Source organism: Delphinus delphis, chromosome 2 (genome assembly GCF_949987515.2).
Source record: "Delphinus delphis chromosome 2, mDelDel1.2, whole genome shotgun sequence".
Lineage (NCBI taxonomy): Eukaryota > Metazoa > Chordata > Mammalia > Artiodactyla > Delphinidae > Delphinus > Delphinus delphis.
The window spans coordinates 173,661,298-173,688,156 of record NC_082684.1 but is presented as its reverse complement, the minus strand read 5'-3'; the positions used below and the strand labels follow the sequence as shown (position 1 = coordinate 173,688,156).

General features: G+C 36.3%; 1 protein-coding gene across 1 annotated transcript in view; it reads right to left on the bottom strand.

Annotated features, from left to right (window-relative positions):
* STAM (signal transducing adaptor molecule) overlaps positions 1–26,859 on the bottom strand; it is a 71,807-nt gene that overhangs the window by 23,833 nt on the left and 21,115 nt on the right. Inside the window, exons 3-9 of the mRNA XM_060006314.1 lie at positions 15,260–15,335; positions 15,083–15,178; positions 13,486–13,632; positions 8,678–8,768; positions 6,621–6,813; positions 4,472–4,566; positions 1,046–1,134 (exon numbers count right to left, since the gene is read on the bottom strand). Of these exons, the coding sequence (XP_059862297.1) occupies positions 1,046–1,134; positions 4,472–4,566; positions 6,621–6,813; positions 8,678–8,768; positions 13,486–13,632; positions 15,083–15,178; positions 15,260–15,335 (787 nt within the window). The remainder of the gene's footprint in view (positions 1–1,045; positions 1,135–4,471; positions 4,567–6,620; positions 6,814–8,677; positions 8,769–13,485; positions 13,633–15,082; positions 15,179–15,259; positions 15,336–26,859) is intronic.

The following is a 26,859-nucleotide window of genomic DNA, read 5'->3' as shown; positions in this document are numbered from 1 at the left end:
TCAAAAGAATTCCATATTTAGAAATGGGTATTATTTTTCAACGTAAAAGATTCACAATTTTCATTTTAAGTAGTCTAAAAAAGAAGGCACATGTCAGAAAAGTTTGCCTACAGCCAAAAAAAGGAGAGGGGAGTAAAATGAGAGTGAGGGTCAACTAATACATGGATAATTTCTCTTCTCTTTGTTTACAGAATTCTACAACCTATTTGAAATTGTCTACTATCAGAGAAATGAGGTTTCTAGATAGACCGCTAGCATGCATTTTCCAATGGAATGCTATAGCCAAACCTAACTTTCCCTGACTCCAGTACATTCTCTGGGGGCTCTCAGCACAGCTTCTACAACCCGTTTCGCTAAAACAGCGCTCTTCAAACTTTCTGCTTCTGGCTCCTCTAAAAAAAGGCTAAAAACCTACAAATCCCCTCACATAGTTTAAAGATGACATCTCATTTTTCATCATTAGTTTAAAATGTTACAAAGAATATAATTTCCAGAGCATTTAAAAATAAAAGTCACACACAACCTAGAGGGGTGGGATGGGGAGGGTGGGAGGAAGGCTCAAGAGGGAGGGGATATGGGGATATATGTATACGTATAGCTGATTCACTTTGTTATACAGCAGAAACTAACACAACATTGTAAAGCAATTATAATCTGATAAAGATGTAAAAAAAAAAGTCACACATTCTTTTGAATATACCCAAAAAGTCTCATTATGATAGTGTTTGTAATAGCAAAAAACACACAAAGAACTGAAAACAACCTAACCGTCCAACAACAGAATAATGAAGTCATGATAAGTCCATTCTACGGAATATTAAGCAGGAATTAAAATAATGAGGTACAACTATAAGCACTGACATGGTAAGAATGGGACTAGGGAGGAACTTTCCAGGAGAATCTTTGCTTCATCTGTATTTGAAGTTGTATAACAACAAAACACATGCATTAATCAAGTACTGAATTTTTTTTAAATAAGAGAAGAAAACCATTGCAACTTCAATGGTGAATTCAGTATGATGTTCTCAGGCAGGAAATCACTCACTTCATCAATGTAGGCTTGTTCCGGCTCTGGTTCTATCGTTTCTACCTGAACATCGTCACTAAATTGTACCGTCTTCTTCTCCGTTTTAACTGTAAAACATGTAACATTTATCGTTTCCTTATAAATTTAAAATTTTATTTAAAAGCACTTTAAGGAGAGAACTTGGATTTTTCTTGTATTCCCTTCAATCTGAGAAACTCAGTTTAAGGGATAATTCGGTTGCAGATTTAGGCAACCATGACAGAACATGACATTATGAAATTCTGTGAAGACTTCTTAATTTTTTCTTCTAAAGATTTTATGTTTTCCATAACAGATACTTCACTAAAAATAAGAACTGTATTTCTGGAACAAAGATTAATCACCTATTACATATGAGAGTTTAGTAAACTGCTGAACAGAAAGCAAAGTTTTACAATGGCATAAATGAATTCTGCTATTGAAAATAAATCCTCTTTTCAAATTACCAGTCCTTTCAAAGAAAAATCTCCACTTTTCCACAGGCCACGCTCTTTCAATGTAATGAATTGGGAAGTTAGCTATATATTCCCCTCACGCCACTCAGTCTTTTTTTTTAAACTAAGGGAATGACACCCAGGCCAGTGGAGAGCTTTACAAGTGGCCTTGGCAGGGATCTGAATTTTCCACTAAATCAGTCTGTATTTTTTAGTTACATTATTCTTGCAACTGAAAAGGTGGTTATTAGGGGATCTGCAAACCAGAAGCACGTATTTCTCTTGCTCAACAAAGCAATCTTTAAAAAGATTCAATGTAACATTAACCAGCAAGTATAAGGTTATGATTAACATAGTAATTAATCTTATCCAAAGTAATACTGAGAAACACATACAGCTTTAAAGGAATGAACTTCCTTTTGGGATTTTTTCATCCTGGTATCAATGTAGTCCATCAGTATTCATAAAAATTAAGAACCGGGGGATGGGAAAGGGGCAGAATTAAGGAAGGGAAATAATATTAATTAAACTATTAAATATGCTTAATGGAATATTGCATTTCCCCCAATGAAGCTCCAATACAATCCTATGAGATATGCCCATCTTGTAAATGAGGTTAGCAGTGGCTTAGAAAGATTAAGAACGCTTGCATAGGAGAAAGCTAATAAACGGCAAAGCCTGGATTTGAACGCCAATCATTCTAGCTCTATTAGCCCACACTACTGGAATCTGGCCTGTGATTTTACTCCGAGAACAAGAAGTCATATCACTTATGTATCCTATGCTATAGAATATAAATGGAAAATAGGTTAATTTCCAATATAAGGAATATAGTCATCCCACACAAGTCACCATAAAGTAAAACTCTACATACGAAACCAGTTTCAGCTGATTTCACTTTCTCATGGAAGAAAAAGAGCCATATGCTATACATATTTTTGCTTTCATATCTTGAGCTATTAACAAGCAGAAAGCTGGGACAGCACTGCATTGGCTGCTACCCATAAGAAACACATGGTAGACTTCACATCCTAACAGCTGACCATGCACAAGTTTGCAGTGCTTTTTCTCTCAGGGACTAATACTATTACTTTGTATGTATGTGTATGTTTGTGTGTATATTATGTGTATGTGTGTATAAATAATATTTTACACACACACACAGATGTGTTTATGCATATACATATATAAAATACAGTGCTTGCACGAAATCTTACTGCCTCTCCAAAACGAAAACAAGCTAAGTAGGTCAGGCACTTCTAATTGACACATTCAGTGAAATGGGCTTCTGTTTGCTGCTAAAGAACGATGCTACAAGGATCTTGCTAACACTCATTTTCCAAGCCTGAGAACTGTAACTCCACTGTATAAGCTCTGATGCTCTGGTTTCTCTTTTACATGGTCCAGAGTGAAACACATGAAAATAACTAGAATATTCATTTTAAGGCTACATTTCTATATAATGGGAAAAAAAGATGAGATGGCTACTTTATCTACCTGAGATCTTGGATCTCCTCTTGAATGGAAGTCCAAGACAATTCCATCCTTTCCAACAGCTATTTCAAGATTTTAAAAAAAACAAACCCAAACCCAAAAATCAAGCAAAATCCCCCACCACCATCAGCCCAGATTAAAAAGTTAGCACGTTATGCACTGCCATCTAAACAAGGTTCCACAGGACGTTTTCTGAGTTTACCAAAGAGAACTTTATTAAAGGAATGGGTATCACAATCTGTCTCTATAAAAGTGACACAAGACATCCCAACAATAACTAGGAGAGGGCATTACTTTATCAAAGATCTGTAACATCTGGTCTGTTATTAAAGCCTTCTCTTGAAAGAGAAGCATTTTTATGTTTTCAAAGAAAAGTGTATCTTTACTGTTAATACACAGACACTTGCACTTCATTTACTGTATAAACATTTACATAGTCTGTATTCTGGATGAGATTCAGTACAAAGAACTGTTGGAAATAAAAAGACAACTGAGACAAAGATCTTTTCTTAAAATTCCTGTAAACTAAAAATGACCAAAGCAGATCGTGATTTATAACTTTCTTTGATCTCTTCTACCTGGCATTATAGAAAGATGAGATATTTTGCCAAGATAACTGTAGCTTACCAACTTACTTACAAAAAAACTCTTAAAATTCTAACCATTTCAGTCGCTACAGAAATCTTTCTAGATTAGAACATATTTCTGTTTCCTTAAAAAGAGGAAGGTTGTGACTTAATCTTGATGCCACAAAATCATCATTATGAAGATTCATTACAGTATTGCCTAGAAATACAGTGAACCGCCTACCAATATTTCGATAGACTACTGGCAGTTACATGTCCTGCAATGATTACGCCTGCCAGTAATATCACTTTTCCTCCTTCGCCCCACTTTCTAGTCTGTTTCTCCTAGTCAGCAAAGGTTTGAAACTCAAAAAGTTATTGACATGATTCGTTATAGCTCCTTCTGAATATCTGACATGGTGGCTTAGGAAAGCTATTAAGTTGCTAAGAGGCCACTGCTTCCAAATTTGGGGCTGGACACTAGAGAAATGAGCTAACCTTTGAATAGGAAGAACTCTCTATAAGGTTACACTGCATTTGTCACCCTTTCATCAACTGATGATACCAAAAATACATAATGCATAAATTCTATAACACTTCTTAATCTGCATTTTTACAATGACATATGTATACATACATACATATATATATATGTGTGTATATATATATACATATATATATTTTTTTTTTTTCTTAAAGAAAAGTCCATAGTCTGTCTTAAGATAATCTTGGTAGACAGATGATTTCAATTCTTAGATGATTAGATGACTCCTCATAAATAATCTGACCGGGGAGCTGCATTTTTAATAAACACCTTGGCGGCACTAACTTTGGAGAGTCTCTGCTCCAGAAAGCTGAATTTTAGAGAGAACTGTGGATCATCATCCAGTGACAGGCTGGAAAATACTTACTCATTTCTGGTTCAGCAGTGAGATCCGCAGTCACAAAATTAGAGGGGAATAACCCCATGCCTTGATGGGTTTCACCCTTCCACCAGTTGGGGTCACTAAGAGAAACAAGAAAGAATGCTTTACTATAACAAAGAACTTTTATTTCTATGTATCTTTACCTTTTATAGTGTTTAACCTATATTATTACCAGATCTGAAGCTCACAACAATCCAGTGGAGGAAGTGAATGTATCATTATTACAAATTAGAGATGAGGCCTCAGAGAAGATAAGACGCTATTAAACACACAGTTCTTTCTCATATTCTGGAAGGCTGGCGAACGCTTCGAGGATCTAGTACAAGGCTCTGAACTCTCTCCCTCAAACAGAGGTCCCCACACTTGAAAACTGTCAACTTCGAATGGTTCATAGGCTCCCGCGTGAGAATCCTTTATAAGATAGACGGTAGGCTCTGAATCCAGACCTCCATTCCTAATCAGTGTTCTTTCTAGCACACATTAGGAAACTTTCCCCCCGACAAGAGAACACACATGACAGTAACACCATTTACAGCACAAAATGTTCACAAGGAACACACTCCCGGGTGCGTACCCACGCTAACCACTGGATCCCCAGCACCTAGGATAAGGAAAGCTAGCAAGTGCTCAATAAATACTTTTTGAATGAATGAATGATCAAGGTTTTGTGCAACTTCCAGCTAACCAGCTCAAACTTTACTTCATTTTCTTCCATTCAAGAAAACATATTAGTATGTAAGTGTGATACTATAAGAATAATCTTAAATGTATTTGAATTGATCTTTAAAAACCACATGCAGGGACTTCCCTGGTGGCACAGTGGATAAGACTCCATGCTCTCAATGCAGGGGGCCCAGGTTCAATCCCTGGTCAAGGAACTAGATTCCACATGCATGCCACAACCAAGAGTTCACACACCACAACTAAGGAGCCCATGTGCCGCAACTAAGAAGGCCTGGAGCCACAACTAAGGAGCCCGCCTGCCACAACTAAGGAGCCCGCGTGCTGCAACTAAGGAGCCAGTGAGCCACACTGAGGAGCCCGCCTGCTGCAACTAAGACCCGGTGCGACCAAATAAATAAATAAATAAATATTAAAACGAAAGAAACAAAAAAACCTAATGCATTTATCCAACCTCAAAAACAAAGATTTAGGCTTCCCTGGTGGTGCAGCGGTTAAGAATCCGCCTGCCAAGGCAGGAGAGACAGGTTCGAGCCCTGGTCTGGGAAGATCCCACATGCTGCACAGCAACTAAGCCCGTGCACCACAAGTACTGAGCCCGCGCGCTAGAGCCCATGAGACACAGCTACTGAGCCCGCGTGCCACAATTACTGAAGCCTGTGCACCTAGAGCCCATGCTCCGCAACAAGAGAAGCCACCGCAATGAGAAGCCCGCGCACCGCAATGAAGAGCAGCCCCTGCTTGCCACAACTAGAGAAAGCCCGCATGCAGCAACAAAGACCCAATGCAGCCAAAAATAAAAATAAACAAAATAAGTAAAAATTTATTTTAAAAAAAACTGCCAGGTCAGCTCTCCCTTTAAAAAAAATAAAGACTTAAAAAAAAAAACACTTGCAAATTTTAGCACTTCATTATGAGTAATAATCGTCAGTAACAACTAATTTTCAAGTAAACATAAAGCTGTAGTAGAAAAACAGATGCACTGTATCACCTCCCCTATGATATAACGTATATAACACCATGTAAAATGAACTTGTTCCACACTGATATGCTATTCTGTGCAAATAAATTAATTCAATATATTTTGTATTTCTTATAAATTCCATATATATACATATATATATATATTTGGTGTATTTTCTAAAATCTTAACCTTTTTTTTTTTTACTTATTTAACAATCTATATTATAAGATGGAACCAAAAATGAATAGAGTGAACTAGGCCTCCAAGACATATAAAACCCATTTAAATGATAGACGAGGAAAACTTAAGCTACAAAATACGAATCCAGACAGTATGACACAAGCAAAGCAACCGACCGTCCTACAGAAAAACTACCTGCATCAGTATTTGATTTTATTACGTTTGATAAGGCATTCAGCAAGAATAATATGAAACACAGAATATGTTATATATTTTCACATGAATGTTCAACTTAATAGTAACCATCACCTGTCATCAAGAACTGTAATAATTTCTCCAGCTTTAAAAGTAAGTTCGTTATCTTCAGCAGCTTCAAAGTCGTATATAGCACGAACTTTTCGGCCTTCGTGTTGGTGGTTAGTTAAGAGATTAGATGTACTTGGATACAAATTGGAAAGGGTGGTTGACTGCTGCCTTTGTTCCTTCAGCGACAATTCAATGGCTGGAAAATAATGGGTTTAAAAAGATCCCAAATGTTAATATACCCAGCAATCCTAAGAAGTACAAAAAGATATCTGAAGGTAAAAAGTATTCTTCTTCTAATAATGTAGAGGGAAACTACGACATATCCTGATATAATATTGAACAAAAATAATGTCATCAGTTTTATTCATTCATTCACACTGAGAGCTTAAAAAATAAACTAAAAAAAAAATGAACAGCATGATGACTATTTTTACTGAACAGGTACAATTTTAAATATTCTGGGTAATAAAAAGACATAAACTCAAATCAATTTTGTTTAATTTAGCTGCAGATATTTTATATTTTCTTTCATCTTTTCAATGTATTTCTGTAGCTTAAGTTTACCAAATAATAAACAAAATCACTTGGGAAGTCCAAAGTCCCAAGCTTGAGTCCTTCACTGGGGGCTTACTAAATAGGAGTCCCAAAGGAAGTATCTGAGAACCTACATTTTATTGTTCCAAAGGTCATTCTTAGGTAATTAGTCTAAGAACTGGAATTTGGAAATAACTATGGTAAAGTCTCACCTAACAAATCCCCCAAAATAGATTTCAAATGTGTCTGCTCTATCTCCTCCCCTAATACAGGCCATCACCATGAGTCACACAGGCTCTGTAACATAATCTTAATGAATTGACTACCCTGCTTTCAGTGCAACACATAACCCCGTCTTCCCTTCCATTTCTGTTCTAGATGAATAAAAGACCAGATGGGAAAACAAAACTTTAAAATTATCATAGAAAAATATCTTTCAGGATCCTGGGGGAGAGAAAAATATCTTAAGACATTAAAAAAAAAACCCAAAATCATAAAAGAAAAGGAAAAATTTTGACTACATGAAAATTTAAAACTTGTTTAATAAAACATGCCATTATCAAAGTTTAAATTGTAAGCCAAAACCCAAGAGTAGATATCTATAACAGGTATAACAGGCAAAAGATTAATATCCAAAATAAAGATGTTCTATACATCATTATTAGAAAAAAAAACAGAAAGAGAGACAATCAGAACAGCTAATAAATGTTCAAAAAAGGACTGAACCTCACTAGCAATCAAGAAAATAAAAATTTAAAACAATTAGGTATCATTTCAAACTCATCAGAGTCACAAAAATTAAACTCTGACAATAGCAAATGTCATGAGTCTAAAAAGAATAAGTGAATAATAAAAGCTTTCATACACTGCTGATGGAAAACGAAATACTATAACTATTTAGCAAAGTTAAAGATGTACCTACTCCATAAGCCAACAATACCACAAAACAAAATCTCTCTCTCTCACACACACACACACACACACACACACACACACAAGAGAAGGTGGACAAGGATACTCAGTGCAGCTTACTTGTTATAGTAAAAAAAAAAAATCAGAAAACCCAGCTGTCCATCAGTAGGAGGATAAATTACAGCAGATATTTATTAGTTCACTGGAATATTACACAGCAGTTAAAACAGATGAACTTGATATACATGTCTCATTATGAACAGATCTCAAACATATTGTTGCATGAAAAAAACAAGTTGTAGATGATACCTAGAGTACACTATTTATGAAAAAGAATTTGTTGGACACAAAAAAGTATTTGGTATTGTTTATGGACACATAGATAGTGTAGTAAAAACATTACAGAAACATAAACTGAACGGACATACATGATAGCAGTTGCCTCGGAAGAGGAGAGGAAAAAAGTGACACTGAAGAGAGGAACAAAGGAGAACAAGTAGATTTCAACTTTAGCTGTGAACTCCTATTTCTTTTATTTTTAAATATCTTGGGGGAAAATAAACATCAAGTAAGAGACCTATCTTCTTTCCATGATCAGGGACTTAAAAATGTACCTTTTGCTAAATCTTCTTCTTCTTTTTTGTTAGCCACAGTACCAGGATCCTTGGCTACCAGAGCTGGGCTTGCTTTTGCTTGTTCTGCAGCCTAACACACAAAAAAGGAAAATGATATTTGAAAGTTGTTCTCAAATTTTCCTACCCCCAACTAATCTAAGAACTCACAAGACCCTTCCCATCAATCCACCACAGACTTCTGAACAAGAAAGAAATCTGAACCTGAGCAGCCTCCTCTTTGAAAGGAGCCAGAGAACAGGTAGAACTGGAGAAAACAGACTGAGAGAGTTTGTTTTCTTAGGGTTAACAGTCTAGCCACACTCTCCCAGGTTTGTGTGAAGAGGTTAAACTAGAAGCAGACACTATACAAACCAGAGAAGACAGACTAGAGGAGATTTCAACAAAAAGGGGTTGAGAGTGGGAAGGAGGTGACTACTTTAAAAACAAGCAGTTTAAAAATTTTTTAAATATCTATTCAAGAGTTTTACTGTTTCCTTCCAGATCAAAAGTCAGGATGTTATCTTTAGGAATCCAGACTGATATACAGTAATACAAATGCTCATAAAATTATACTATTTTCGGGCTTCCCTGGTGGCGCAGTGGTTGAGAGTTCGCCTGCCGATGCAGAGGACACGGGTTCGTGCCCCGGTCCGGGAAGATCCCACATGCCGTGGAGCGGCTGGGCCCATGAGCCATGGCCGCTGAGCCTGCGCGTCCGGAGCCTGTGCTCCGCAATGGGAGAGGCCACAACAGTGAGAGACCCGCGTACCGCAAAAAAAATAATAATTATACTATTTTCTAAACCAAAATACTAGCAGTTAATTTTGACAATATATTACTCTACCTCTTAAACATATTTTGTATATAAGGTAGTGTACAAGTAAATAAATACATACATTGATTCACACTTACAGAATTACAAGCTTCTAAAGTCTTAATGGCTGCTGAGTTTTTGTGTGGCCATCGAGGCCAATGAGACTCCAGCCTCATTTTTCAACCACTCTATCAGTTACCAGAAACTGTTGGCGCACGCGCGCGCGCGCACACACACACACACACGCTGTGACACACGTTTGCTTCTACTCATGACGTCCTCCCCTCTGGCTCACTGTACTCCATCCACATTGTTTCCTAGTGAGATTCAACCCACCAGTCAGTGAACAGCTGAAAATCACTTTCTCAGTGAAACGTTCCTAAACCCTCTCATTAAGCCTTCCCTCCTCTGTGCCCCTCTGGTAACACTTTTAAACAAGGTATTATATGATTCGGGTAGTTAAGGACAGTTAAGGACGCAAGCTGGGGAATCAGGCTAATGGGGAGTCAGGCTAATGCGGTTCAAACCCCAGATGCACCACCTTCTAACACATGAACCCTGAGCGCCTAAAAGCCTCCTTTGGCCTCAAGTTCCTCATCTACGAAATGAGGACAACCATGGCCCACACACCACGGGCTGTCATGAGGATTAAATCAGCACACGTAGCTTCCAAAGTCAGATGCAATGAAGGCCATTCAGGGTTTAAATCACAGAGTATATAACGTTGTCTCCTGGGCTTAAAATGTATGCAGAGGTGATACATGCCATACATGTGATAACTACAGCACAAAGGGTGCTGAAGTAGGGAGTAAATAAACTCTCTACAGTTGCAAGGTTTCTACATTTTACGTGAAATAATTCGCTATTAACTCAAAATAGACTGTGACAAGTTACAAATGTATACTGTAATTCCCAAAGCCATCAATTAAGAAAAATGAAACTCTAAAAAATATTCAAATTACCAAATGCATAGCACTTAGATCACTGCCCAGTACATAGTAACAGGCAATAAATCTCAGCTCCTATTATAATTCTCTGCTTACATGTCTGTCTCCATAACCAGGCTGCATGTTCCTTGAGGGTATATGGAGCTAAATATTACAAGAGCTCATAAATGATTGTTGAGTAAATGAAAGGCAAAATATTCAACATTATAGTAAATACCGTGCTATAGTCCACTTAATATATTTATAATGTCAAACAAATACACAAGGCATTTATTTTTAGAAAAGCTGATTAGAAGAGAGCTTTTGTATTCAGTGAATAGAACTTCAAGCACTCTCAATCTGACCCACCTCTAGTTGTAAACTTCCTTAAATAAAAATGTTTTAATTATCATACACTTCTGAAAATTGAACGTATGCTTCATCAGAGGCAACCTTTATTGTTATATATGAATTTTTTTCACAATTTGTGAACTTCACAAAATAGACATATTGATCTTTTGTGGTCTGAGAAGGGATCTCTACTGGTCAAGTAGGAAGTGCAGAAACAAGCTATATTAAGCCCTACATTCCTGAACTGCTCTCTTTTCAAAGTTCCTTTCTATCATCAGGTTCCAAGTATAGCAACGCTACTTGTCTGATTAACCAGTCAAACAGTAGCAGTGCCAGCATCACTTCAACCTCAGTGTCCAAAGTCAGTGCTAAGAGAACCACAGCAGCAAGAGTTAGGTGACTCAAGTATCACTTTTCTTAATATTTTTATATTATTTTCTTCTGTACTTGGATGAAAAAATATACTTTAAAAAATTCTCGTTTCCAGAACCTTTTTTAAAAATATGCTAACAAAGGTCTAGTCTGATTAAAATGTAATAACAGCTTAAGCAACTAAGTGACTGTAAGATTTGGAGGGACTTCTGCAGTTGATCCCAGATGATAGATTTTTTTTTTAATTAAACATGAAGCTCTCTACAAATATGGTTTTCAACGAAAACCTCTTCAGAAACTACTATTAAAAACATCACCATTCTACCTCATCATAGGTTACTTTATACACATTTTACATATTTCTTGTGGTTGAAAGACAGCAACTATAACAAAATGAGCTTTCACATATTTTATAAAATCTAGATGCAAAAAAGAAAAGTAACTCTTAACTTTACTATTGCTGATCTACACCCTGAATCTTTTGAACAGGAGAGTAGTCTCACATCTACACCAATTAGTACGTAAACGCTCTTGCCAGTGTTCACTCCACTTCTTGTCCTTCGAAGCCTAGTCCGGACAGACACATATCTACTAACCTCAATATCAAACGGAAGGCAGGATCGTGTAGTGGAAGGAACACTGGACTGAGAGTCAGGAGGCCTGTGTCCTAGTTCCAGCTCTGTCAACTACTAGCTGTGGCCCTGGGCAAGTCACTTAACCATTCTGGGTCTCAGTATCCTCATCTGTAAAATGAGGGGATTAGATTAGAGGATCACTAGAGCTGTTCCCACAACTATCTGAGATTCTAGGTTAACCAAACAAAGCTACGTATCAAATGGATCAGTAACTCTTCTTCCTTCTCTTACAGGGACTGAAATGCAGTTTTGTTCCTTTGTGGACTGAAATGCAGTTTTCACCTGCACTGAAAGCTGTCCTCAAGAGTCGTGCTGCTCAAAACAGAGTCATCGGGGGGCTTGTTAAAATGGACACAATGAATCCACTGCTATGGAGGCACATTTCCACCCGTGAATGAGATGTTACAGTTCTCACCAGCTTCCAGGCGGTGATGATGATGGCCAACCAACCACACTGTAAGTAACAAGCTCTGGAACAGGTTCTCAGAATACAGAACCTGCCATTCCACTAAGCAACTACACTCTTTGGTTCTCCACAGTGAGTCTACTCTTCGATAATTAAACATTGCTTCTATTGTCAAGGATATCTTATTATAAGATATCTTGGATTATTCTGCATAAAATTATTCCTTAATTATACAGATTTAGAAATTATTCTGAGGTAGTAAAAATGAGCTATCAATTATGAATGACTACTTCTCAAAGATGTAATTTATCATTGTAAAACTATTCATAAGCCAAATTTTTTCAAATAAGAAGAAAAATATCCTCTCTTCCTTTATCTCCAAAATATATTTCTAGGTTTTCACATCTCAAGAGTACCTACATAAATTAGAAGTGCCTTGGGAAGAAAGTCTAGATAAGTCTGGATGAACCACTTCATAATTCCCTTGAAATGGTCAAAACCCTGAATGTGAGCCCTCTACAACTAAGAGTTTTCTGCTCATGCTTTCACATCACTCATTATATTCTACCCCAAGCCATACAATGGGGAAAGACAGTGCAGTAAGTTACCACACACTTTAAGCCTACTTAGTTAGCTGGGCATCCTAAAGGATGGTTACCGGAATAGAAAAGGAATAAAAGAGATAATCTTCCTTTTTTCCTCCTATATGACGTAAATTAGAGATTGAGCTCATTACATAAATAATTTTTTTTTAAGGCAAGTTAAGTCTTTCAGTCAATCATATTTATTAGGAAAAAGAAAGAAGACACGTACGTGCTGGTCAGCTCTTAAGGGGAATTTTTCTTCCCAATGACCCCCTTTTACCTCCCTACCATTTTTTAATACAGGTGCTCATAAATTTCATAATCCAAAGAACCTCTAAACACATCCTTAAATTTTAACGAAACCTGATTTTTGAGCTGTCATTCTTTGTAGATAAAATTACAGCACCAAGAGCATTTAACAAGAATGTCAGTATTACCTAATAAAGCAATTTTGTCTGTATTATTAAAATTATATTAAAAATTTTTTAATTGCAAAAACGTTAAATGAATTCATTAATAAAGAAGGAGAAACAGTGGGGAAATAGAAGTTGGAACACATTAACATTCCACTATATTTTTCTGGCAACTTTATATGCAAGATTATTAACAAAAATTCCTCTGGAGTATTAAAAACTACCTGGGTTTGGAGGAAAAACTCAAATAAACATAGCTACTTTAGAGAAACGAACTGTAGAACACACACAAATTTATATAAAATACCTGAGAGCCAATAGCTGGAAATGTAACACCTTGTTCCTTAAGGTTCTTAATCATTGCTGATATTAGACTAAGTTGTGGATCATTCTTAAATTCATCCGTCCATTCAACCATAAGAGCCTTTAATTTTTCACACACTTTAGGATGACCCTTAAAAACAGAGAAAAAAAATTAATAAAAAAGCACTAATTTCCTGGCAAATGATTTAATACAGATACCGTAAATATAAAACTTAAAAGTGTTGCAGATCTCTTTTTAAATCATAAATTATCCCTAGCTATAGATGACACATAAGAAAATACAGATAGTTACCAGAAATAAACTAGTTTTATTTCCACACTATGAAAAAAAATAGATGATACCATCACATACCTCATAACATATTAAGACATTAGATATATAGTAACTTATTCTGGAGGTCAGAAAGACAGGACTTTTCAGAGTATTTTGCAACTAAGCAAGTGTTGTCTATGAGGAAGACATAGAAAAGTTTGTTTTCTTTTTTTGCAGACCAATGAAAACTAAGTTGGAAAGAGAGAATAAATAGTACAATTCCTTTATTCCTAATTCCTGACTTTTAATGTGCATGGCTGTGTTTTTACCCAGTTACTTAATTATCTGAGGCCTGGCATGAGGTCTACTATATGCCGATATTCCTGGAAACTTCATTTCTTCAAAATAACATTTCCCCCTTAAGTATAAAATCAATATGTTCACTGTAAAATATTTGAAAAATAAAGAGTTCTTTCTCCTATACGCAACTGTTTGCTTTTTAAAGTTGTTCACGTTACTAAATACTGAGTACAAATCTTCAATTAAGGAAAATACTACATTAGAATCTCTTCATAAACCGTTGTACATTTTGATGGACATTCAGGACATCAAAAGAATGGTAAATAATTAGCACAAAATACCTAAATATAACTGAATAAAGCAGAACAGGCAAAAATTATCACATAACCATGTTCTAAAAGGAGTACAGAATTTTAAATACTTATTTATGTACTATTTCCTACTAAAATCTGGAAATACTCATTTTTTCCAAAAAACATGAAGCATTTTCCCTTTTAACACTTAAAACATTTTTTATATATAATTATCCCCCCCCAGAAAGGCCAGAAATAATTACCTTTAGAATGCATGAATTTTTACTGAGAAAACTCACATATTACTTAGTAAATTAAATTTTTTAAATTCCTTAAATTGCTGGATTTGAATTTTTAACTCTACATTCAGTTAAGTAGATGACCTCTGTGACTAAAAAAAAAAAATGGTTATAAAAACTGTGCCTAGAGTAAACTGGTACCTCTTATTCAGAGAAATACACATATTTTTCATCAGAAGAAAGGAATGGTGAAGAAAAGAGGTTAAATATATTCTAATTTGGCTTGGCCAAAACCAAATCTCCAAGTTACATAAATGTGTAGTCTCTTCAGCAAAACCTAACATGGACGTATACATGGACAGACGTAGCCTAGAAAGAGTTAAAAAAAAAAAAAAGCACAGACTAGTCCTTTGTGATTTAAAATGTGAAGAACTGAATAAAATATATGAAGAAAGAAGACAGTGCTAATTCATTTCTAGAAATAATGTGCCTTACCTTGTTTAATACGTTGCTTACTTCACTAGCAAAATCTCTTGAACATACTTCTAAGTGAAAAATTTTGCCACAATTTGATACACACGCTCCTAGAAGCTAAAAGAATAAAATAGGGAGTTAAAAGGGCTCAATTTCGGTAGACAATTTTGCGTTAGATCTTGAAATGAAACCACTCACAGTCAGAGCCTGCATAGCAACATGAGGATCTTTATGGTTCACCCTCCTCATAATAGACCGAAGACAATCTTTAGGTCTAAAAAATAAGAAATGTAACAATTAGTAGTACATTCTACTTTTTTTCCCCTTAACTATAAAAGGCAATAGACTATGATACAAAAGGGAGAATATGGTAGAGAAGTTTAATTCTTACTAATGACACAATTGAAAAACTGTACACTAAAAAGTTCCTTTAAATTTTTCAAACAAAATTAACAGGCTCTCTTCCTTAACGATCATAGATAAGGCATTCTGGGCCAATTCTAGATGGAAAGTTTTGAAAATAAAATGACAGACCAAGACTTCCACTTCCAGTCACGATGGAATAACTGGAACCAGACTTACACTCCTGTTGTAAATAATTAGAAAACTGGAAAAATATATTTAAAATACATTTGGGACATCAGGCCACAGGTAGCGCTGAATGATGATCTCTAAGAAAGAACACAAATTAGATAAACAGACGTCTGCCTCAGCTTTCTACCCAGGGGCACTTTCCAGGTAGCGAAATAGGCTTTCTGTCTAAAGGCAGTTTCTGGATCTCAGCACAGAGAAGCTGATCCCAGGAAGATGGTGGTGATCTTACTGAACTGAGGGGACAGAAATCAGAATTCCGGCAGGCTGTGGGAGCTAGAATTTGCAGGACAGAGTAGAGGAGCTATATGAAGAAAGAGTGCTAGATACCTGCATGGGTCCACTGAGGTCTGCTGCCCAACAGGCTGGACAAAAAGTGACTGAGAGCTCTACTTTGAAGGGTTCCCAAAACTCACACAGCTGTCAGAGCTCATACCAAAGTGGACAGTCCTTGCAGCAGAGCGTTTAGGCCTTGGTGATGGGGCTACACCATCCCAAAAGACTATCCTAAATCCATCCAATAACAGCTTAAAAAACAAGCCACAGAAGAATAAAATTGATCCAGGCCTAACCTCTAACAGAATCAAGTCCAATATTCTTTAACAGGAGTATGACAAAACCTGGCATTCAACAATATAAAATTCATAATACTAAGCATTCAATCAAAAATTACCAGATGTGACACGAAGTAGGAAGAAGTGACACTTAACTAGGAGAAAACTCAGTCAAATGAAAATGTGGAAATTATATAAGCTATTTTAAGTATGATCAAGGATGTACAAGGAATCATCAACATAGCAAAGGAAAGAAGTGGTATACAAAAAAGAACCCGATAAAATTTCCAGAGAAGAAAAAATATATAAAATGAACTAATTAACTAATTGGATGAAATTAACCTGATAGAAACGGAAGGATGTATCTAATAAGGGATTAATATCCAGAATATATAAAGGGGTCCTACCTCTCAACAACAAAAAAATGATAATCCAATTCAAAAATGGGCAAAAGACTCAAAACAGACATTTCTCCAAAGAAGGTATATAAATGGCCAGAAAGCACAAGAAAAACCGCTCAGCATCATTAGGGAGCTGCACATGAAATCACAGTGAGACACGATTTCACATTAAAAAGGAAGAGGCAACCAGCCGGGGATGTGGGGAAATGGGAACCTTTATGCACAGCGGTGCCCACGGCGATGCGAAACCAAACAACGTAGCCACCGTGGACAAGTCTGACAGCTTCTCACAAAGTCAGACATAAAACTGCCCCGTGACACAGGAACTCCACCACTATGTGCTGAATACGCAAATAAAAGAACTGAAAGCAGTAATTGAAGCAGACATCTGTACATCCATGCTCAGAGCAGCATTATTCACAACAGCCAAATCTCCACCAACAGACGAACGGATTAACAAAATACAATGGAATACTATTCAGCCTAAAAGAATGAAATTCTGACACATGCTACATGGGTGGACCTTGAAGACATACTTAGTGAAATAAGCCAGACACAAAAGGAGAAATATTACACGGTTCCACTTATACGTGGTACTCAAAACAGGCGAATTCATGGAGATACAAGTAAAATAGAAGTCACCAGTGGCTAAGAGAAGGGGGAAATGGACAGTTACTATTTAACTGCAGACATACAGAGCTTCCACTTGGGATGGAAGTTTAGGAAATGGACAGTTGGACACACACATACAAAAGAAAAAACAGTATCAAGTGATCTGAACAACACTGAGCCCTGGGAAAATTGGCCAGTAAGAATAATTGTCCTAAAAAATTTCTTTAAGGATTGAAAATGCAATTACTAATGATAAACAGGAAAAAAAGTCATTTTTAATAGGGAGATATTAGAATAAAAAATAAAATTTCTGTTTCTAAGGTTGTTTCACTGCCTGTTGGGAAGCTTTCCACCTAAAGAGCATGGAAAAAAGAGGGGGAAAAATTGTATTTATGGGATACCTATTATATGTCAAGCATTCAACTCATGATTCTGCAGCTCTTATTCTACTGATTTTGTATTAAAAGTGTCTAAAAGCATCATCATTAGACTGAAGAAATAATATAACATGATTTAGATTCTGCCTTTTTTACAGTTGGACTTATTTTAGGAGCCAGAATCTGTGACCTCATGCTAATTTTTGCAGTTGTGAAAAGCATGTTGACAAATACAAAATTATCATTTCAAAGCACTGGCAGAGGCCAAATTATCTAAATACCAAAATTCAAATCATTTAAAAATAATGATCCAAAGATGATTCAGCTCAGTGAATAAAACATTTTAGAAAATAATCCTCAATACTTGCTTTACCACCAAATTTTAAATGAAATTTCTGACGTATTGTTCATAAACCATACTTTTTTTTTTTTTAAAGAAAGAAATCTAAACTGTGGTGACTTTTGGAAAAGAGGATGGAGAAAGGGGCTTTGAAATGGAACTTTTTACTTTTTATTTCACTAATTTCTATACTGTTGAAATGTTTAACCACAGCCAATTTTAAAAACCAAGGCAAGGACATGTCTGGAACCAAAGCAAAGTTGGCTATTGCATCCATAAAAAGGATAATGCCCAAAAAAGCCAACTAGAATGTTTATAAGTCCTGACAAACACTTTATGTATGCCAACAAAGCAATATCTTTTTAGGTATAATAAGCTAAAAAAAAAAAAATCCCTTCAGAACTGTGTATAAAACTGGCGCTATTAAACAACAGAAGTGACCCACAAAAATCTAGTATTTAACGACCTCATTCTGTTCCGTGTTTTTTTTCAATTCAGCTTTTCAGTATTTCCACAAAACGATAAGTAAAATACAGATGTGAAAGTATATTTTTATATATTTCATTATAAATCTTACAATTCAACAAAAAATTATAGCTAAAATATTCTTTTTAAAAAGGTTTAAGAGTTATAATTGAATTTAAAGTAGGTGTCTATGGCTATTATCCTCTCAATGACAAATGAAAATGGACTACAAATATAGTGTCTGTATAATTTATCATCTATACGAGTGCCCCTCTGAGAGTGAAAGGGGGTGCTAACCAGGCGTAATACAAGAACAGCAGGCATAGAGTGAAACTATCCAAGGGAAATTGGAAGCATGGTCAGCCCAGCCAAAACTATGTTCATCCAAACATTATCTTTTTATGCATAGATCTCGGACACGTAGTTAATACAAGAGTGAGAAAAAAAGGCAGTACTTCCATCTAGTTGTGGCTTCTACTGTCTTTTCCTTGAATCCTAGACCAGACAAGAAAACAAGCTTTTCATGAATGGACACAGCTGCCTCGGCATATGTCAGCTCTGATGAACTAAAGCATCAAAGTCCGTTTCATTATTCACAACATTACTCCAGGCCACCTCAATACACTGTACTGTGGGCTTCCACGAAAAGAAAGCCTTAGGAGGGGGCTCTTCTCCACTAGACCCTCTCACTCCAGCTCCCCTCTCTCCACACCACTCTCCATCTTTCAGGTTCTATGTCTTCAACATGGCCGATGCTCAAGAAGTCATTGAACTAAATGGGAAAGACACGAATTTTCACTGTTGTACAATAATTAGTATTTAGAATAACTGAATAATCGTCATTATAAAGCTCTATTTGTTACCAACTTCTGCATCTTCCACTGAGTTTGCTTTCTATGTGGAAAATGTACATGCACTCGCAAAATCTATTTCTGAAAAATTACGTGATGAGGGGAAAATGCATAGTAAGTAGTGCTGGGAGGAGCACAGGATGTGAGGAAAGGGACTGTTGATACATACTAATGAAGCATTTTGTAAAATTACCTGCTAAGATAAAATCTGCATGTGCATTTAGAGGAGTCTACCAACAGTTTCCACCACCAACCTTTCGTAAAGGGTAGTCAAATCCTGATCTCTCTCAAAACCCTTCCCAAAACTCCATTTTGGTATTTTAAAACATTTTGTAAGACTCATCCTCTCTCTGCCTTATCTTGAGATTGGAAAACAAAAAGATAGGAGAGGTCAAGGATACAGACAAGAACAAGGAAAGAACTCTCTCTCACCCTTCCCAGTTTTCCAACCCCAAAATAACTCTCTTAACTTACTATGTGATAAATGACCATACCACAAATCACACCACTGTAAAATGTAATGGAATTGTACTGTTTGCTGAGTTTCCAAAGTAAGGATAATAAGGCAAAAATGGCAGTTAATCAATTTTCTTTGATTAGGGAGTTACTGTTGCAGAACATATTCTGCCATCTCCCAAATATGCTCAATACAGGCAATTTCTCCTCAATTACTGAAGCAAAACTGTTATGTTGAGCACCAGGTGAAGAAGATGGCTTGTATATTCAGGGCCATGTTGTTTAAAACATGTATACTCTGAGCAAGAGTCATACTCAGTGCAGGGAGATATACACACTCTGTAAGAGAAAGGGGAACTGGAATTTAAGACAGCACGTAGAGCTCACTAAATGGACAGAAGAACAAGTTTTGAAGAAAAATAAAATTGAGGGGGCTGCAAAAGAATACAGTTAAATTCAGAAAGTTAAACATGCATAGGATGTAGCTCAGATCTAGAGTTAAGAGGATCAAAGAAAACTAAAACTAATTTTGCATTCCTACAGTTCTCTTTTCAAAGAAAAATGAAATTTCAAATCTCTTTGAATAGCCCTGAGTACATTTCCAAAACTGTCACCACATTATTTACAAATGTCTATCTACTTGTAGGTATGTTGTTGTACAGTATGACAGATAAATAGCTCAGCATTCATCTCTAGTCACCAGTTAGTGAGATTACTGAAAACGTCTTTCCATTAATATATAAGGAGAAAGCCAAAAATATTCAATGATTTAGTTGGATAAAGGAGCCAATATTTGTGAGATCTTATGCTTTGTATGAGTTTTTAAAAGTTTCTTATTTAAAAATATGTCTCATCTCTACATCTTAATTGAAAAGTACTTTTGTATTATAAAGATAACAGGTTAAACTGTGATGAGATTTTATACGCTTGAGGAAATTATTACCATTGAAAAGGCAGTGAATTCAAATACTACTTATTGCACCTATTACTAAACCAATGATTTTAGATCAATCAACTTTTCAAAAAGAGGGTACCACCCCTTTATTATCCCCCTCACGGGGCCTGACAGAAGAACAATAGGACATTTTCTTTAAAGTATTGTAAATATAGAAGAAAAGCAATATAAAAAAAAGTAACAGAAATAACAGTGTATAGCACAGTTGATGAATGTGCTTGCACGGTTAACCTCTCCTCACCTTTGAGGCAGGACTGAAAAGGTACAAAGATACTAACAGTATGTTTCTAAATAGGGGCAGAAAAATTCCTGCAGTGCAAGACTATCTGGCGTATCACATCTCTGGTCCCCACCTAATCAATGTCAGTAGTAACCTCCTGTCATTGTGACAACCAAAACCATCCCTAAACCACCACTGGGCTGAGATCTACTGCTAGACAAAAGCAGCACTGTGATTCAGTAGAAAAAGATTTGAGGCTTGACAGACCTCATCTGTAAAAGGGGACTTTAATGCTTCCTGTTGAGTATGTTATTACATTACTCCCTGAATCATGCCAGGGACTTAGAGATGCTCAATGTTAGTTCTAGAAAGCACAAACATATTCTTCTGTCAAGTTACTTTTACAACATTAGCTTTCAAAGCTACTTTAGAGTGATTTAAACTTTACATTTTCTTTTTACATGCTATAAAAAGTGCTTTACTACAACTCACAATTCAGGGATATATGTGTAACTGTATTGTGGAGTGGGGAGGGGATATGTGTATGCATAACTTTTATAGGTCTTAGTACCCAGCAGGCACACACTAAAAGATATGGGACCTCAAATCTTTGTTGAACAAAGTAAAAAAAAATTTTAATTAACAGAGAATATAAACCCTCCTTGAACACTAAAGGGAGTCTAATATAGGGCGTGGTTTTCAAAAGCAAAAAGGCATTACATTAACTATAAAATAAGCTTAATATTATAAAATGTGAAAGAAATCAGAACTGAAATGAATAATAACTGTATATTCAATGGCATATTCAAAGTGCATATTTGGTTCATAATATAAATTACATAAAACACAGTCTACAGAGCGCAAGGGGGAAAAGGGCAAAACACTGAATACAAATATCAAATTCTGATTCTGAGCTTGTTAAATAGGTATTTCTTATGAGATAGCTGATGGAACATGAATATAGTCTACAAATTATGTTATTTGGCTATTTAAAGAACAAGTTCACGTGCCCGAAGGACTTCATCAGAAAAGGAGGTAAACTTCTACATACTAAATATTGAGGATTAATGGAAGTATAGATAACAGTCACTGAATACTTAAATTTAGTATGATATTTTGAGTTTCCCAGATCATATAAAACTGGAGTATATTTCAGTGAAACAGAATACAATGTAATATAACATATGGGAGAGAGAGGAATCACTAAAAACAATAAAATGGGTAATGTCTTGACTCATAATTTAAAAAAAAATTTTTTTAATAATTATTTATTTTTTGGCTGCATCGGGTCTCAGCTGTAGCACGAGGGATCTTTCATTGTGGCACGTGGGCTCTTCGTTGCAGTGCACAGGCTTCTGAAAAGGCTATACATACTATATGATCCTAATTGTATGACATTTTGGAAAAGGCGAAATTATAGAAATAGTAAAAAAAAAAAAAAAAAGAAATGAATGGTTGTCAGGGGTTCAGAGAGAGAAAGGAGAGGGATGAATTGGGGGAGTGCAGGACATTTTAAGGATGGTGAAACTACTCTGTGTGATACTGTAATAATGGATAAGTCATTATGGGCTTGTCAAAACCCATAAAACTGTATAATATAGAGTGAGCCAATGTAAACTATAGACTTTAGTTAATAATAATGTATCAATATTGGTTCATTATTTGTAACATATACCACACTAATGCAAGATGTTAATAATAGGGGAAACTGCATATAAGGGGTGGGAGCGGGTTATGGAATTCTTCGTACTATCTGCTCAATTTTTTTTTTTTTTTTTTTTTTTGCGGTACGCGGGCCTCTCACTGCTGTGGCCTCTCCCGTTGCGGAGCACAGGCTCCGGACGCACAGGCTCAGCGGCCATGGCTCACGGGCCCAGCCGCTCCGTGGCATGCGGGATCCTCCCGGACCGGGACACGAACCCGTGTCCCCTGCGTCGGCAGGCAAACTCTCAACCACTGCGCCACCAGGGAAGCCCTCAATTTTTTTCTAAACCTAAAATTGTATTAAAAAAACAGTCTATTAATTATAAAACAAAAAACGAAACCATAAAGAAAACATGAGATAATTCTACTAAAACCCTGGAGAAGGCAAGTCTCGTATAACTCAAAATTCTAAACACTGTAAGACTGATAAATTCAGCTATATAAAAATCAAAATTTTCTAAATGGAAAAAACAACAAAACAAAGTCAAAAGAATAATGGAAGGAGTTCCCTGGCGGTCCAGTGGTTAGGACTTGGCGCTTTCACTGCCAAGGCCTGGATTCGATCCCTGGTCGGGAACTAAGATCCCACAAGCTGTGTGGCGCAGCCAAAACAACAAAAAACAAAAAATAATGGAAAAATATACGCAATTCATAAAACAGACAAGATATGTCCCTAACACATCAAGGACTCCTAGAAATGAGGAAAGGATGGATACAGACAGTTCACAGAAAAGGAAGCACAAACAGCTCTTAAATACAGAAAAAGATGTTCATCCCAGAAAACGGTAAGAATGTACCTTTGACTCTGGAAGACCACCCACCTCAAGTCTCTTCACCTTTATGGAAAGGGGTCAAAGGGAGCCCCGACCACTCCTTCCCAGGACTCCAAGGTTCCTTCTGCAGAAGTCAAGACCAAGTCTTGGGCACCCAACTTTCTCTACGATCCAATAATTGAGAACTTGAGAACATATGCCTGTTATTCTTGTTTAGACAAGTCCCTACAAGAAGCTCCAGACTATCCTCTCCATCATTAAACAGCTCTGCATATCCATTACTCCCCAGCTTCTGCTATCTTTCCACTGGACCCTCTAGAAGTCACAGCCCATGATCAACAAAAGGCCCTACCCCTGGTCCTTTTGCTCTACAGAAAACTGGCTCTCCAAGGAAGATAACACTTCTCCTGCAGCCACCTCAAGTGGTAGCTTTCGGTCTTCCACGGCTCTTGTACCTCCTAAATGAAGGGTCCTCTTTGCTCCCTTTGCTACTTCAAAACCACTCTCCCTCCCTCTTTCCTAAAACAGCCGAGTTCAGATCTTCTCATTTAAAAAACCTCACTGTCCCCTCATCTTTCAATGATTTTAACTCCTGGCTCACTGCCACTCTCTCTAATGTTACTTCTGTCTTAACGGAAGTGATGCTCCCAACACCATTGGCTTTTTGACTCCACCTTATTATTAACCGTCAAGGTCTACAAACTCCATTTCATGGATTCCAACTATCATCTTCCATTTCTCTAACCCACTCACTCTCTTTATACCCACCTCTGTGCTTGCTCAGGGCGACTCACCTCTGCTCCGGCTAGCCCGTACCTTTCAAGTTCTTAGAAAGCGCCAAGTGTCCTCTACCCTGCAGCATTCACGTGAAGGCTGTTCCCTCTGCCTGGGACCTCTGCTTGCAGCTCTTTGTTTCTTCTCAACTTTAAAATCATAGTATAAATGTTATCCCTCACGCCTGTGCGTCCCTGAAAAACCTAAGTAGGTCTCCCTTTTATTCTCCACTGAAGCCCTCTGCTCACTATCTTCTTAGACCATTACCTGTTTATTTCTATCTTCCACTGGCAAACTGTTACCATAGCTGATGACAAAGGCTGTACCTGCTTTATTCACCACTCTAGACCCAAAGCATGATACCCAGCCAGTACTCACTGTTTGTCAAATAAAAGAAAAAACGACTGATACAAAAAGAATGAAATGAACTGAAGTAATTCTGTGACATTAAGAAAGTGAAAGAGACCAGGAAATCAAGATCACGCTTTACAAAAAAGCCTTTAATTTTATTCCTGCTATAACTCTTCCCCTAGTTTAAATTACATTTTAAAAAATCCTAAATATGAATCAGATTGTCATTTGTTAACTAGAAAAAACTAGAGTCCCTACAGCTGTTGTGATGATTAAATAAAATGTTTATAAGGCACTTAAACAAGAGCCGGCAGATAATAAGCAGTCAGTAAATGCTGGCTATTATCCTTAACAGACACTGAAAAGACTTTCAAGCCTAAGGCCAGTAAATGGAGGGTATGATCATTACAAGACATATGTTGGAAGAAATCTGTTTCTAGAACTGATGCTGCCCTTCCAACTTGAAGAAGTCTAGGTCAGAGATTACTCTTCCCTTAAAAAATCAGGACATATTCTATCAACCTCCAGCTAAAGGTCAGAAGTAGTCAAAGCCCGGGTCCAGGACAAGACAACATAAAGCCAATGAAAAATATTTTTAACAAACTCTTTCCCAAAGGCTTATATTTATATTTTTCACAAAATATCAGTAATGACTATCATTTTCTCCTTCTAATTCTGTACGAATAAATCAAAGACTTACTATCCAAATAGATCCCTTATCCAAGTAAAGAAAAAAGTTTATCACGTTGTCCACTCTCAGTCAACTATATTTTTGTCTAAAGCTAAACAAAGACAGTTAAGACATAAAATAATAGCACAAATTAATCTGGATGTCAATTACAGAGTTTTAACTTTAACTTTTTATTGTGGATAATCAACACCCACCCTCACATCTATTTTTTATATATGAAATTATAATCAAATCAATCAAAACTAATAGACAAAAGCTATTTATTATGGGAAGCTATGTATTATGTTAAAGAAAACTGCTACTATTATTCTGAAAGTTCTCTTGATTCTGAACAGAGACTTTTCAGTCCATCATATGACATCACTGGCTAAGTATTTTTCAGTACTTAGACGTTGGAAGAACCGCACACTAAAAATCACGTGAATATCTTTGGAAATCAGAAAAAAATTTTCAGAATTTTTAAGTCCAGCATATTCAAACATTTCAGGCTGACAGGATATGTTAGGGAATTAAGTAATTACAAATGCAGAATAGTGTATAATATGCTTATTGTCTATTACGGCAGGGAAAAGATATTCGTATTTGTGTAAAGAAACAATGGAAAGGTACAAAAGAAACAAAAGTGGTTACCTATAGAGGATGGAGGAGGAAAACAGGAACAGAAGTTAGACTTGTCAATGTTCATCTTTTTAAACTGTTTTAAATTTTGAGCCATGTGAGTATTTTTGAAACAAAAAAGTACATATTTCATAAGCATAAGTATTTCTTTAAATCAACAAACATAAATACACACGTACGTGTGGCTCAAAGAACAGTACGTTTTTTTTTAAAGAGGAAGAATTAAAGAGGGTTTTTCGAAATACTGCTGGAACCATGTTTCTGGGTCACAGTTCTCTGACCAAATGAAATTTCACAATAATTGGCTCTTCATTTCCCCTTAAAAATTGAGAATATTTCCCAAACAACCATAACTCCAAAACAGATGACTCGAAAAAAAGAAAGGAAGGGAGGGAGGGAGGGAAGAAGGAAGGAAGGAATTCTTTAAAAAGGGCCCAAAAGGATTTTTAAATATTATTTTCTTAGGGAAGAAAGACTTTAATATAAGTTACTTTATGCACTAAATAATTCTACAATATATTGCTGGTTACAAATCATTTTGTTTAAAAAAGAATCTTACTGAAATAGAAATGCTTTTCTTAAAGTTCCCTCAACTGTCCCTAAATCTGTCCTCTTAAATAGATCTGTACATTTTGTAAAATTACAGATTAATACCATATGGCAATGTTTTTTTTAAAAAAAAAAACCTAGACTGTTGCCTAGAATACAAGTAACCTGATGAACTGCATTCCCGTCCATAACGTGCCTCTACTTCAACCTGCCCTATCTACATTTGCCTCAGGAAAACTCATGTCCCCTTTTCCCTCTCACACCAATGACATGTCTCAGTCTTTTCTAAAGCACACCAGGTACCTAGAATACTTCACTGACAACCTACAATACTGGTTCAATATTCTCACGCTACCATCAGCAACCCATACTAAACATATGTATCTAGATTCCTAGACAACATAAACCAGATTTCCATGTTTTCCATATAACTAATTATGAAATAATTTTAAAAATTAAAACCAAACAGTAAGTGGTTACCAGGTTCTGGGGAAGGGGGAAATGGTAAGTTGTTTA